This window comes from Peromyscus maniculatus, chromosome 18, assembly GCF_049852395.1.
Source record: "Peromyscus maniculatus bairdii isolate BWxNUB_F1_BW_parent chromosome 18, HU_Pman_BW_mat_3.1, whole genome shotgun sequence".
In the NCBI taxonomy this organism is placed as follows: Eukaryota; Metazoa; Chordata; class Mammalia; order Rodentia; family Cricetidae; genus Peromyscus; species Peromyscus maniculatus.
The window spans coordinates 747,433-759,829 of NC_134869.1; the positions used below are offsets into that span (position 1 = coordinate 747,433).

Consider the following 12,397-nt stretch of genomic DNA (forward strand, 5'->3'; position numbering starts at 1 on the left):
TTGATGCTGGCCTACAAGGTTTCTATACCTTCTGGGCAAGAAAGTAAAATAACACAAGTCTGAAATTTCTCAAACGGAACACACAGTAATCTAATTAAATGAGTAATTATATGAGATGGAGAGATTCTAGCTTAAGTGAGGAATTAAAAACCAGATGTCTTAGCTTCAGTGGGGTAAGACCTGGCACCCCCTCCCACACACACAGGAAGATCAGAGGACAGTAGGTTCTTCTTACCCTTGATGTGAGAGCTCCAGTCTGGAGACCCAGGGGATAACTTTCTTTACACATTAAATCTCTGCCTCACTGTCAGTCTCAGGAGTCAGATCTATTCCAGAGGAGCTTCACCAGAGTAAATCAGTCTCTGGAAGAACTTTCTCAATATAATCTGAGATCTGCTGTGGTAAAAGAGCAGCTTCAACCACTTCTCTCCTTTTTTAGTTTTGCACAGAATCACTCTGCACCAGAGACATGTGGCCCCTGATGCAGCCTCCATCCACTCCACCTAGTCATGAGGTTCCTCCCAACATTGCTTATCAGACCATCAAGAGGGATTCCTCATCCTACCTCCACCCCCCAGGACGGTCTTCTCAATTTTTATTACAACAGACTGGCTTAATAGGTGTTGTCAACCTAGAAGAGATCTAGCAAATCTGTTCCATTCTCACAGTCAGTGACTGGGGCAGGATCTTGAACCTGTGAGAGCCCTGAATGAATGTGTGGCAGCCTAAGACAATTAGCATGCCTGTCCCTACAGTTTTCAATAAACTTCAGTCTTTGGTTGGGAGTGATCCAATCCATCTAATACAGCACACAGGGCTGGGAGGACAAGGGTCTATTACAGGGACTGTGGAGATGGCTCACCCATTAAGAACATTTATTCTTGTCTGAGAAGACTCACAGGACAGACAGCTAACAAACCTTTTTAACTTAAAATGCAGGTGGAATCTGCCCTCACCTGGCCTTTGTGGGAACTGCATGTATGTGGTGGCAAAACACCCATAAGTATAAACAAAAGCGCCACAAAATATCATAAATTGTCTTGCAGGAAATCAGATCTGCTGTTCACTTATCACTCATGATATATTTCAATCCTTTATACAAGTTTAATGAGCGTTCTCATTTCCTGAGAGGCCTGGAACAATATTCTTGTGTTTCCCTTTAATTTGGTCTACATGAAGTTCCCTGAACATGTGTGTACAGTGTACAACATTTTACTGGTAGCTAAATATATGACATCAAGGATACAATATGTCTAATTTTTCTATTATGTAGTGGGTATACATGAGGTAGGCTATACACCAACATCCAAGTCGCCACCCCGCTGTGTAGCACCGAGGCCCATGGCTGGGAAATCTGTGTATAGCCCAAGATTCCAGGAACTTACTGAGATACATCCAAGCTTGTGATTTTTGGGTTTGCAGGCATGTGAAACCTCCTCTGACTAAAGAAGAGTCTTAGAGTGAAAAGTTTGAAATTTATTTTATTCATAAAATACATTCATTTTACTCAATGGGAGTTTTAAAAACAGCAATCATTATATACAGTATATAGCCTTAGCAAACTATTAAAACAATGACAAGAATAAATGTATAACAAAAATTAACACAACCTTAAACGAAAATGAATAAAACCAAAAACCAAAGCATAAATATCCTAAGATATAACCCCCCCCCAAAAAAAAGGAAAATTTCAGGTTTTTTTTGGAATTTCATTATGGAAGAGCAAAAGAGGTGAGGAACTGGCTGAATTATCTTCAGCTACACTTGCCCATGGCATGGCTTCAGCTTGAAAACTGCACTAGAGAGAATCTTATGCTTTTGGTGAGGTCTGTCTGGATGGCAGTGTAACATTAACACAGTATTCCTTGTCAGATTTCCATCACATATGGAGTCAGGGTTCTTAGTAATTTGTGTTGTGTCCTCTGTATATTAGACTTGTTTTTACACAAACTTTTATCTGGGGATAGTGAGCCAACAGATGTGGATCCGATTGTGGCTGGACCCCTTCATGGTAGGTTGATATTTGCCTCACTAGTGAGTTCACAGCTGAAAAGAGGTGGCATTTTCTGAGGAGACCTTGAACCTGGAGTGTAGAATGTCATGCCTTCAAGGTGTCTTTGGCTTCTTCCACCCTTCCCAGTCTCCTTAACAGGTACTGTCAGGGAAAATCAGACAAGAAAATATGATTCAGAAACAGTTTGGCTGTGCACATGGCAAGAAAATCAGGGCCTATTCTCCCCTAGTAAACAATAGTTAAGGAAGGAAACACACCCCATGAACACCCTGGCTGCTGGGGATGGGGCTCAATGGTGGCTGACTTGCCTGAGACATAGTGTTTCTGCTTCAGCAGCTCCATCTGCAGGAGGCTCTCATCCTGGGCTGTGGTCTGCTCCAGTTCCTGCTGGAGGTTTTCAAACCTAGGGGAGGAAGACAGCTGGGACACAAGCCTGGTGGGGACCTGCCATGTCAGCTTTTGAGCCCCCACCAGATCTACTCAGCTAGACAATCAGGCATTACCTCTCAGATGAGCTCATTCCCTGCTTCCCCAAGGGAAAAGGGTCAGAGAGCACCTGGGCAGGATTTGTTTTTCTCAACTTTAAAAAACTGCTAGAAGTTGAACTGGAAAATACACACTGTGCTGGATTAGAAGAAACAGCATATTTCTCCAACAGTCCAAAGATATCATTTTGGAGAAATATCAGTATGAGAAGGTCTGAGGCACAGGTCAGGGAAGATGTACCTAGCCTTGATTAAATACCAGGTGAATGTGAACCTCCTGGAAAACTCTATGCCTGCCCTCTAGTGGAGCCTACACAGCAATGCAGAGAAGGCTCTGATTAATCCTACAGCCCATACCCCTGCATGGACTTAACTTGTCAACTCCTACTCTGTTTATGACCAGAGTAAATCTTCTCATGAGAAACTGATAAACACCGCAGAGAGCCTGCAATCAGCAGGAGTGTGCTGTATTCAAATCTGCCGAAGGGTAGACACTTATATCTAAACGTGATGTTCCTGATGGAAAATAAAGTTGCAGGAGGACACACTTTCCTTCATGATTGATGATTCCCCTTGTAGGTTTCTGGATGCCATGGGAATATTTGTGGGGAGATCTAATGTTAGATTTGAGATACTCGGAGCATACTAGAGTTTTCAGAAGGGAAGAAGGGGACACAATCCCCATAAGACCAAGGAGAAAGCATATTGCTTCCTGGACAGAAGTTCCTATTGACTGAGTCAGCAATGACACTCTGAGGTGTTCTCTTCCTGGCTGTGGCTGGAAGCTTTGCCAATTGAACAGAAACTCAAAGAGGACAGAGATCCAGGTATAGCGGACCCACTTGATCCACCTGCTTCTGGAATCCTGGACTCCTACCTCATCTGGGACACAGTGAAGTGATGCTGCAGCTTTGCTGCAAGTCCATTTGCCGGGTGAGCAGCTCCTTCTGCTTCATCAGGGACTGAAGATTTTCCTCAAGTCTTTGATGTTCCTGTTCATTAGAACATTGTGTTTTTAGGAGAGGGTTGTCTGCACCCCTGTACATATAGACGCATGTACACACACACACACACACACACACACACACACACACACACTTGAACACATACATGTACATGGATGCACACATACAAGCACACTACATTGTCTCCATGTTGGCTTTACCAGAAAACACTGATGTAATATGAGATCACCTGGGATACTATGAAGAAGAAAGTGACCTTTCATTAACCCACAGCCTGTCTACCCATATTCCAGTAAAGAGAAAGGAAAACACAAGATGCTCTGAACACAGTGGTGTGGAGAAGATTGTGTACTTTTACTCTGTTTAGATAATTTTTCATTTTATTTTTACTTTATATGTGCAGGTGTTGCCTGCCTGTGTGTCTGTATAACACATGCATGCCTGGTGATCTGGGAGAAGAATTCAGTATGCAGATCAGTCAATGTAATGCTTGCCTTGTAAACCTGTACACAGACAGCTGAACCCCAGGGATCCTTTACCAGTAATCCAAGCTCTCCTAGCAAGTTCTCCAGTCTGTGAATTGAAGGCTTAGTTCCCCAGCACAGGACCACTGGATGGCAATGGGCCAGCCTCTCGCTCTCACTCAATGCTTCCCAGTGCCTCCAGGAGGAGCAGCTTCCTCCTAAAGAAGCTCTCTAAAGCACAGGTTGCCTCAATTTAGGCCCAAAGCAACATGCTCAGAAACTAGAAAATCTCTAAACTCAGGAGTCTATATTAACCGTTCCTCCAAGTAAGATGACTGTGTCAGGGATTTCTTTGAGTAACAGAAGGTTGACTAACTCAGCGAAAGGATTGCATGTATTATTCCATGTTTAACCATATTCCATAGACCACATTGTATGTTTGCACTCATCAAGGATGTGCATCTGAGTAGTTTCTAGTTTGGGGTTTCTGATGAGTCATGCTGTAACCCTGTTGTCCTCTCTTCTCTGTGGACACCTACTTTACATTCTGGAATCAGTGGTCCACTGGGAGTCTGCATTCAACATTCTGAATAATTTTAAAGAGCTTCTCACAGGGCTACAACATCTTACACTCCTACCAATATCTGATAGTTCTCATTTCTCCCAACCTTCCATCAGGCCGATTTTAACTCAGTATGAAGAAGTTTGGAATAAAAGCAGTTTCTGAGTGCTGCAGACACAACATGGAGTGGGTGCTTTAGAGTGTGAGGAGCCTAAGGGGTGCCATGAGACAGCCTCTTCTCACACCTCAGCATAGCTGTGCGACTTTTGCTGGGCTGAGATGCAGTCACAAGCATCCCTGCAGTTCAGAATTTCTCAGGGAATAAAATCCAGGCCAAGCTCCAAGGACAAGGTTAGCTGAACCAAGGTTAGGCAAAGGTGAAAGGAAAATGGCAGCAGACAATGAGGAGAAGAACAAAACAGGATGCAGGGAAGTCATCAGTGGTCAGCCACCATTCACCCAGAGCAGAGAAGGACACAAAACCTCAGGCAGCCTTTCCTCCTCTCAGTAGCCTCTTTCTCACCTTATGGAACCTATTACTTTGTTTTTATCCCGAGGATTTCTTTGCAGATAAATAATTCTGCCTCTACCTGAAAAACCTGAAAATTTTAGCCTTCATCAGTTTTCTGTCTTTTGTTGTAGTTAGCTGTGTGGATATGCAGAATGATGGACAACATCATCTGTTCTTTGACTGATGCAAAGTGGTACTAACCAGATTAGGCATACTACTTCCTCATTCAAATCTGTCTCCACCATTCTTAAAGATGTTCCATTGTTCCATGAGTGAGTGAACATACACAGAGAGGCTCAAACACATATTTTCATACCCACAAAATTACACATAAGAAAACACACAAACACACACACACAACTCTCTTGAACCCAGAAGGGCAAGGGACAAGGCTAGAATGTTGCAACTCCTTTTGTACTACAGGGAGAGGTAGTGGGTCCTCCCTGCTGTCTACAAGCCTCTTAGACACAGCCAGGCTTTTCTGCCCTGTCCTGAAATTATTTCCCCTCCTAGGACAGTTTTTATCACAGACTCAATGATTGTACAGAGAAATAACAACCTCTGCACAAATGAGTTTGACCACACAATACCAAGTACCCATGGAAGAGGGCTGGACATGAAGCCTCCTGATAGATCCAAGTTGACCCATCATAGTCTCCTCACTAAACCTGCCCAGATTCTGACACAAAAGACATTGATTGCACTTGAAAATGGAAATCACCATTGTCATTACCCAACAACTTTTGACTGGATTACAGTGCATATTATGTGAAAACAGCCCCAGTTAAGTCAGTAGGAGGCTACTTAGGTCACCCATAGCACTTTTTTGAAATGCAATATTCTATACATCTAGTAGGAGGAGTCTTTCTAAGACACAGCTATAAATATGATAGAGTGAGCATCAAAATGTCAGGTTCCATGTTGTGTAGGCAGTAAGATAAACCAGACATTTCATGGGGTGTTATCTCTACTCAGTGAAAGAAAAGTCTACATTGATTTTTAAAATAGCTCCATTGTTTGATTTTTGTTATTTATTACAAAATGCATTAGTTCCAAACAAATAAAAAAGTGCAGAAATTAAGAGAAACCAACAAGTCAGTTCACTTTCTGATCAAATGAACCATTTATCAATGAGATGAGACAGAAAAAGACAGGAAGCTTTTGTGTGAGGGACAGAGATCCAAAGATCTGTCGCTATCCACTTAGCCAGAAGAGAAATTTTCAGGTTCAGTGAGAGGCCCGGGCTAAAGGGAATAAGGGAGAAAGGAACAGAGGTCACTTGATGTCATCTTCTGGCCTTCCAACAAACCCACAAATGTAAGCATCCTCAGGCATGTATACAACACACACACACACACACACACACACACACACACACACACACACACACATACACACACACACACCACTGATATCTTAAGTGAACAGAACGCAATGAAGAGGTGATCACAGTGAATGAGCATGACATTACCATTTGAACTGAGACTCCTCACACTAACTGTTTCAAGTGAGACCCACAGTTCTGCTTTCCATCATTTTGAGACTAAACATGCCTGGGGAAACATGCGGTGCTTCTGCAGGCTATGTTGGTACACTTGGAAAAATTGTTCTCTTAAAATCTCAAATCTGCCACCCTGACCCTTGTCTGTCATAAGCCCTGGCCACATCCCTGGTCATCCAGTGAGTGTAAGATCCAGGATGGGAGAACTTGCCTTGCCACTCAGAGCAAACAGTACTGACAAGCTGTTACTTAAGTTTCTGTCAGTGTGAACCAAGAGCGTGGCCTGGTAAAGAGAACACCATGGCAGTCTCAGAAGAAGAGGGTAAAATACTACATGACACCCAAAAAGATGACAAGATCCAGTCATTTGGCTTTTGTAGGGGACGTTCCTCCTTCCATTCTGTTTCTGCCTCTGATCTCATATGACCTGTGCCAAGCAAATGAGGCCCAGACCCTTGAACTCATTCACACACATCTCTGTGCTACTCCCTAAGTGGCTCCCATCACAGTACTGCTGCCCCATACTAGCATATTGGTGAGTGACATGTGATTTACCCATCTCCCTCAATGGACTACAGCTTCTAGCAGAGCAGTAGGGTTCCGTGGCAGTCATGCAGTGCCTTCCAAGAGGCTAACTCCCCAGAAAGACTTGTGAATGATCACAGAAATGAACTATTGGGTGGGATGGGTCAGTTGGATAAGTGAGTAGATGGTTACATGGGCGTGTGTATATGTGTGTGTATATGGGTAGACAAGTGGGGGCTTGGCCCTGCTGCTTCAACCTACCTGCTGCTGCTTTGTGCAGAGGTCATAGATCTTCTCATGAGCCTCCTCACAGAGCCTCCTGGCCTCCTCACAGGACTCTTGTAGTGAAATCTGCTCCCCATGCAGCTTTCTGTTGTCCTCTTTCAACATGCTCACTTTTTCCCTTAGCTGAGTCCATTCACTCAGGAGCTGACTGTAGAGGGTTTTGAAATGTCACCAAAAATGATGAGATCCACCTCCATCTCCCACTCCTGCTTCCTAATACCACGATTCCTGCAAGATCCCATGTCCCCATTCCCAACAGCCCTGGGTTGGAACCCAGATTAACCATGTCAGTATCACTTAGGTGCAGGCCAAAGCCAGAGAATAGCCAAATTCCCGAAAAATTCCAACAACTTCTGAAGATCCTGACTGTAAAGGATCCATGTTCCTCTGAAAACTGGATCCCCCGATTCCCCCACCCACACACCCTGGTGTTTAATTGTTCACAGTATTGGGAAAACATGAGCAGGTAGAAGGAATCCATGCTCTGAGCAGGACAGAAGGTCCAGCAGGAATACATTCCATCTTTGTGTCCCATAGAACCCATTCTGTGAGCTCCTGCCAGAGCCACAGAAACCATTCATGGTACAAACTATGTTTTCTGTCGAGAAGCTCCAGACTTTGACAGGAAAATGTTGAGAGGGGCTCTCAGACTCTTCACTCTTCAGAGAACTCAGTTTAGGAGGCACAAGTCCAAGAGATATAAGGCAGGCTGCTTGCTAAGAGGTAAACAGACTAGAACCACAGCCCAACTTTGTTCTAAGGTGAAGAAGGTACTGAGGAATGTTTTACTGTATACTGTGAATATGTGTTGCTCCCATTGGTTAATAAATAAGCTGCTTTAGCCTATGGCAAGGCAGGATGGAGCCAGGTAGAAAAATCCAGACGAGACATAGAAGAAAGTCAGAGGTAGAGCATATGCCAGCTGCCACCCAAGGAGAAACATGCCAGCAGCCTGGCCATGCAGAAGCCATGTGGCAAAATATAGATTAACAGAATGGGTTAAGTTAAGATGATAGAGCTAACTAGCAAGAAACTTAAGCCATCAACCATACAGTTTGTAAGTAATATAAGCCTCAGTGTGTTTATTTTGGGCCATTTGATGCAGGAGTTGGGTCGGACACATTCCTCCTGACAGCTACATCAGGCAGGACTGGAAAAACTTCAGACTATCAGAAGCAGTCCTTACCAATTTTTACTAAATTAGTAAATTACTAAATTAGGCACTCACTGGTAGGAGTTGGTCTGCTCACTCAGCTTCTTGCACTTGTACGAGGCCTCACAAACCTCCTTGGGGAATTTCTTTACATCTGACATCTCCTTCTTATGCTGTCTTTTCAGCATCTCAATCTCAGATTTCAGCCTGTGGTATGGCATGGCCCAGGAAAAAAGAACCCCATGAACACGGGTGTCAGGGACCACATGAATTAAGGTTCTGTTTTGTACTACACTAGCCCACTGGATGTCACACCCTGAATTCTATACTGGATCTCCTGGTGTGAATTAGACTTGCCTCACTGTTCCAGGGCCAGGAAAGGCTGGGTGTAAATAGGGAAGGAGACAGGACTACATGAGCTCCCTGAGTAGCCCCGGAGGGGTTGACTAGCTCTCTAAGAAGGTCTTGGAGTCTATGGCACAGATCCAGGTCTATGTGAAATCTGCAATGACATTCCCACTGTCTTGAGAACACAGATTCTTTTTCCTTATAAGGATACCCAGAACTCATAATCAGTATTGCCATAGAAGAGGCATTACATGAAGATGGCTGTATAAACTCCCATACACAGATAGGATGTCACAAAAATGCAGATAGAGGGCATTGTCTCATAGTGTAAGGAACAAGCTGAGAGGAGCAGAATTGAATTCCAGGCCTTCTGGTCACACACAGATGGACCAAGTAGGACCACCAGGACCTTCAAGCTGCTCCCATAGCAAAAAGCAAAAGTAAATATCAATTCAGAGCACTGAGCATCTCCTAAAAGCCAATGCCTGTCAAGGCCTCTTGAAATGTATGTTGTGATCTTACTCCCTACTGCCCTACTCTGTAGATTGTGATTCAGGCCACAGGCTCTGGTTTTCAATTGGAGGAATCAGAACAGCCTATGTCCTATCTCACTCCTACAGGCTTCAGTTCTGCCTCTCAAATGCACTCAGGACACAGTAGGGTCAAGACAGTTACCAGAGAAAAGGGCATGATGAGTACCTGTTGTTCAACTCATTGCTGTTATAAAGGGCCAGGAGTTCCAGCAGTTCATTCCTCTCATTGGTCATCATCTGTAGCTGAAGGGTCAGTTTATCCACCTGGTTCAGCTGCTGCTCAGTGAGGAAGAAGGGTGTGGATGATGCCTTCCTAGTAGTCCCTGTAGGTACATAAACACAGTGAATTTGTACAGATGAATGGCATAGGGCCAAGAGAGATCATGTGGAGTCCCAAGAGGAGGCCTGAGGAAGAGGAAATGCATGGCACCCAGTGAAGCCCTCAAATATCAGAGCAGATATCCTTAAACTGGGGACCATAAGCCATGTGTCTGTCTCCAATCTCTAAGGCTGAATATATGCCTCAGGCCCTACTGCAGCCCCACTGTCCCTGAAAGGCATAAGCAAGGCCAGCCATGTTGGTTTGGAATTGTCAGCTGATACCTGATGCGATGCAAAAAAGTCCTGGATTGCCTGGTGCTTTGAATTTCCCAGCCCTGATAACCTGTGTCCAGGACTAAAGGCAACTCAATGTCTCAGACCTTGGTACATGGATAGTAAGTTTCCCTTCCTGGTATTTATATTAGATATCCCTAAGATCTATAGAAATCCACTGAGAATAAAGTGCAGCAACATCCTGCCCTGATATCTCATTAGTGGTTTTTGGCCCCCTTTAGCATTTGTTGACAATCATAATGAACTGAAAAAGGTCCCAGCACAGCAGCTGCTTCCCTGACATTTCCTGGCCCTCTGCCAACTAACCATCAGACATCCTCCACTTTCGATCTGCTCTTTAGGAACACAGATAAGCTGCATAGGCCCATTTCTTCAGATGATCACAGCTACTGAACCCCATTAAGAGAATGACCATGTCTGGCATCAACTGCTGCTTAGAAATCCAGGGCTTTCCATGCCAATCAGTGTGCTCAGTTTTGCCAACATGTCAATTGGTGAACCCTGTAAGCACTTAATGAATGCCTTAATGACAAATGGCATTGCCACAACACTGGTGATTTCACAAAAGATGCCAATGACACTCAGGATACAATAGAATTTCCAGAGAAGAGACAGTTAGGGTCACTGCTAATGTCGTCACCTATCTGATAACAAACTCTTCTCCAATTCACCAAAAGCCAAGCTGCCCTTTCCAGCACCTTCCCTGAGACATTCCTTTGTCATTCCAATCCAGTGATCTCACTGATTCATTAGAATCTAGTTCATTCTAATTTAAGGGTTCATCATGTGTGGAAGGCAAGTATCGTCCAAACACTGCCCAGGAATGGCTCTTCTCATCCTGAAGAATGCTAACTAATAAGATGAGAAATAAAGGATGCTAAGAAATTAGCTCAGGATAATTGGAAAGGAAGATCAGTTCCACAAGGTAAACAAGCAAATTAGAGCAGATCCACGGGGCAGTTACAATGTATGGGGATGGTGGAGGATTAGTGGGTCCTGTCAGAACAATGATAAGTCACATACGTAATGATTAAACTTTTGCCAAAACCTCACCAGAATATATTCCATCCATCAGGATGTTAGCAGTGGTGTTATCAACCATTGAAAGATGTGACTGAAAATACCTAAAGACTGGGCTTCCACAGGTGAGCCCTCTGACACCAAGAACAAATACTTACAGGAAGAGTGGTGTTCCAGTCCTGCACTCAAGATAGAGGGAAGATGACTGGCTAGTGAGAAGGCATGAACTCAGAAACCTTAGGGATCACTGACATGCAGCAATACTTGGTGGCTCCTGCCTTGCCAGTGGTTGAAATTTAAAATGTGAGAATCTCTAGCATTGGTCAGGAGACTTTACTCTCTTTGTTATCAGTGACACACACCAAAAGACATCCAGTGTAGGTGAATTGCAGGGCTGGTACTGAAACCTCTTTGGTCCTCTGGGCTTCCTTCCCACTCAGAGTGAAAGCAGAGGGCCCTCAACAGAGCAGCTGCAGCCTTGACCATCCCTGGCTCTCTGCCAAACTAACCTTGAAAATCCTCAACTTTGTTCTGCCCTGGAAGAATTCAGAAGATTAAAATAGGCCCATTGCTTCTCAGAAACTCTCACCTGCTTAGCCTCACTCCTGGAAGGATCAGATCAAGCCTTCCTCCTTCAGGAAGCTCCTCAACCCTTTCCCAGGACTCACTGTGCTTTCCCCGGAACCATCTATTTCTTGATGTGTGACATGGAGACTGAAAGCCATCTTCCTTCTGCTTCCCTTTGGTGTCCCTGTGCTCTCCATCCTGTCTCCCAACAATCCTGTTCAGTCTAGACAGCATGTCTATAGGTGAAACACAAGACACTGCACAAATGCCCCAATGACAGTTGGCGTTGCCACAACACTGGTGACATCACATGGAATGCCAGGGCTCTCTAGGATACAGTAGAATGTCCATGTGCTGATGTCACCTGGTATAGCTATTTCATCCCTGTTACATACCTCACCCAAAAGTGACTTGAAACCAAGGTGCCATTTTCAGGAGCCTCTGGGTTTGCAATGGAAGCCTTTAGGTAGATCCTCCTTCCAAAGCCAGAAATCTAGCCCTCTGATTCATTAGAAACTTTATCTAAGTGAAGTTGAAAGCTCACTTTGCATGCCCTGTCCAGGGTTGGATTTTCCCCTCCTTAAGATTCATAATCAATATTTTGAGAAAAAAGTGTGCTTAGAAATTTGGTCAGGACGCCGGGCGGTGGTGGCGCACGCCTTTAATCCCAGCACTTGGGAGGCAGAGGCAGGCGGATCTCTGTGAGTTCGAGGCCAACCTGGGCTACCAAGTGAGCTCCAGGAAAGGCTCAAAGCTACACAGAGAAACCCTGTCTCGAAAAACCAAAAAAAAAAAAAAAAATAGAAAAGAAAAAAAAAAAAGAAATTTGGTCAGGACAATGGGGAGTTG

The 12,397-nt window shown here is 44.3% G+C and overlaps 1 protein-coding gene across 1 annotated transcript; it reads right to left on the bottom strand.

Moving 5' to 3' along the window:
• Positions 1-1,461: 1,461 nt before the first annotated feature.
• LOC143269363 (disks large homolog 5-like) lies at positions 1,462-11,853 on the bottom strand. Its single transcript, XM_076554442.1, has 6 exons — positions 11,571-11,853; positions 9,513-9,669; positions 8,541-8,672; positions 7,289-7,460; positions 2,323-3,491; positions 1,462-2,155 (listed from the first exon to the last, which is right to left on the bottom strand). Exons 2-5 carry the CDS (start codon positions 9,581-9,583, stop codon positions 3,378-3,380), a joined length of 489 nt encoding a protein of 162 aa, XP_076410557.1. The 5' UTR covers positions 9,584-9,669; positions 11,571-11,853; the 3' UTR covers positions 1,462-2,155; positions 2,323-3,377.
• Positions 11,854-12,397: the final 544 nt, after the last annotated feature.

Excerpts from the sequence above, each read along its gene's own strand:
- LOC143269363 (XM_076554442.1), bottom strand. The coding sequence starts at position 9,583 with ATGATGACCAATGAGAGGAATGAACTGCTGGAACTCCTGGCCCTTTAT. Across the intron at positions 8,673-9,512 it reads AGCAATGAGTTGAACAACAG|GCTGAAATCTGAGATTGAGA; the intron begins GTACTCATCATG and ends GCCATACCACAG. Across the intron at positions 3,492-7,288 it reads TCTGCACAAAGCAGCAGCAG|GAACATCAAAGACTTGAGGA; the intron begins GTAGGTTGAAGC and ends TCTAATGAACAG.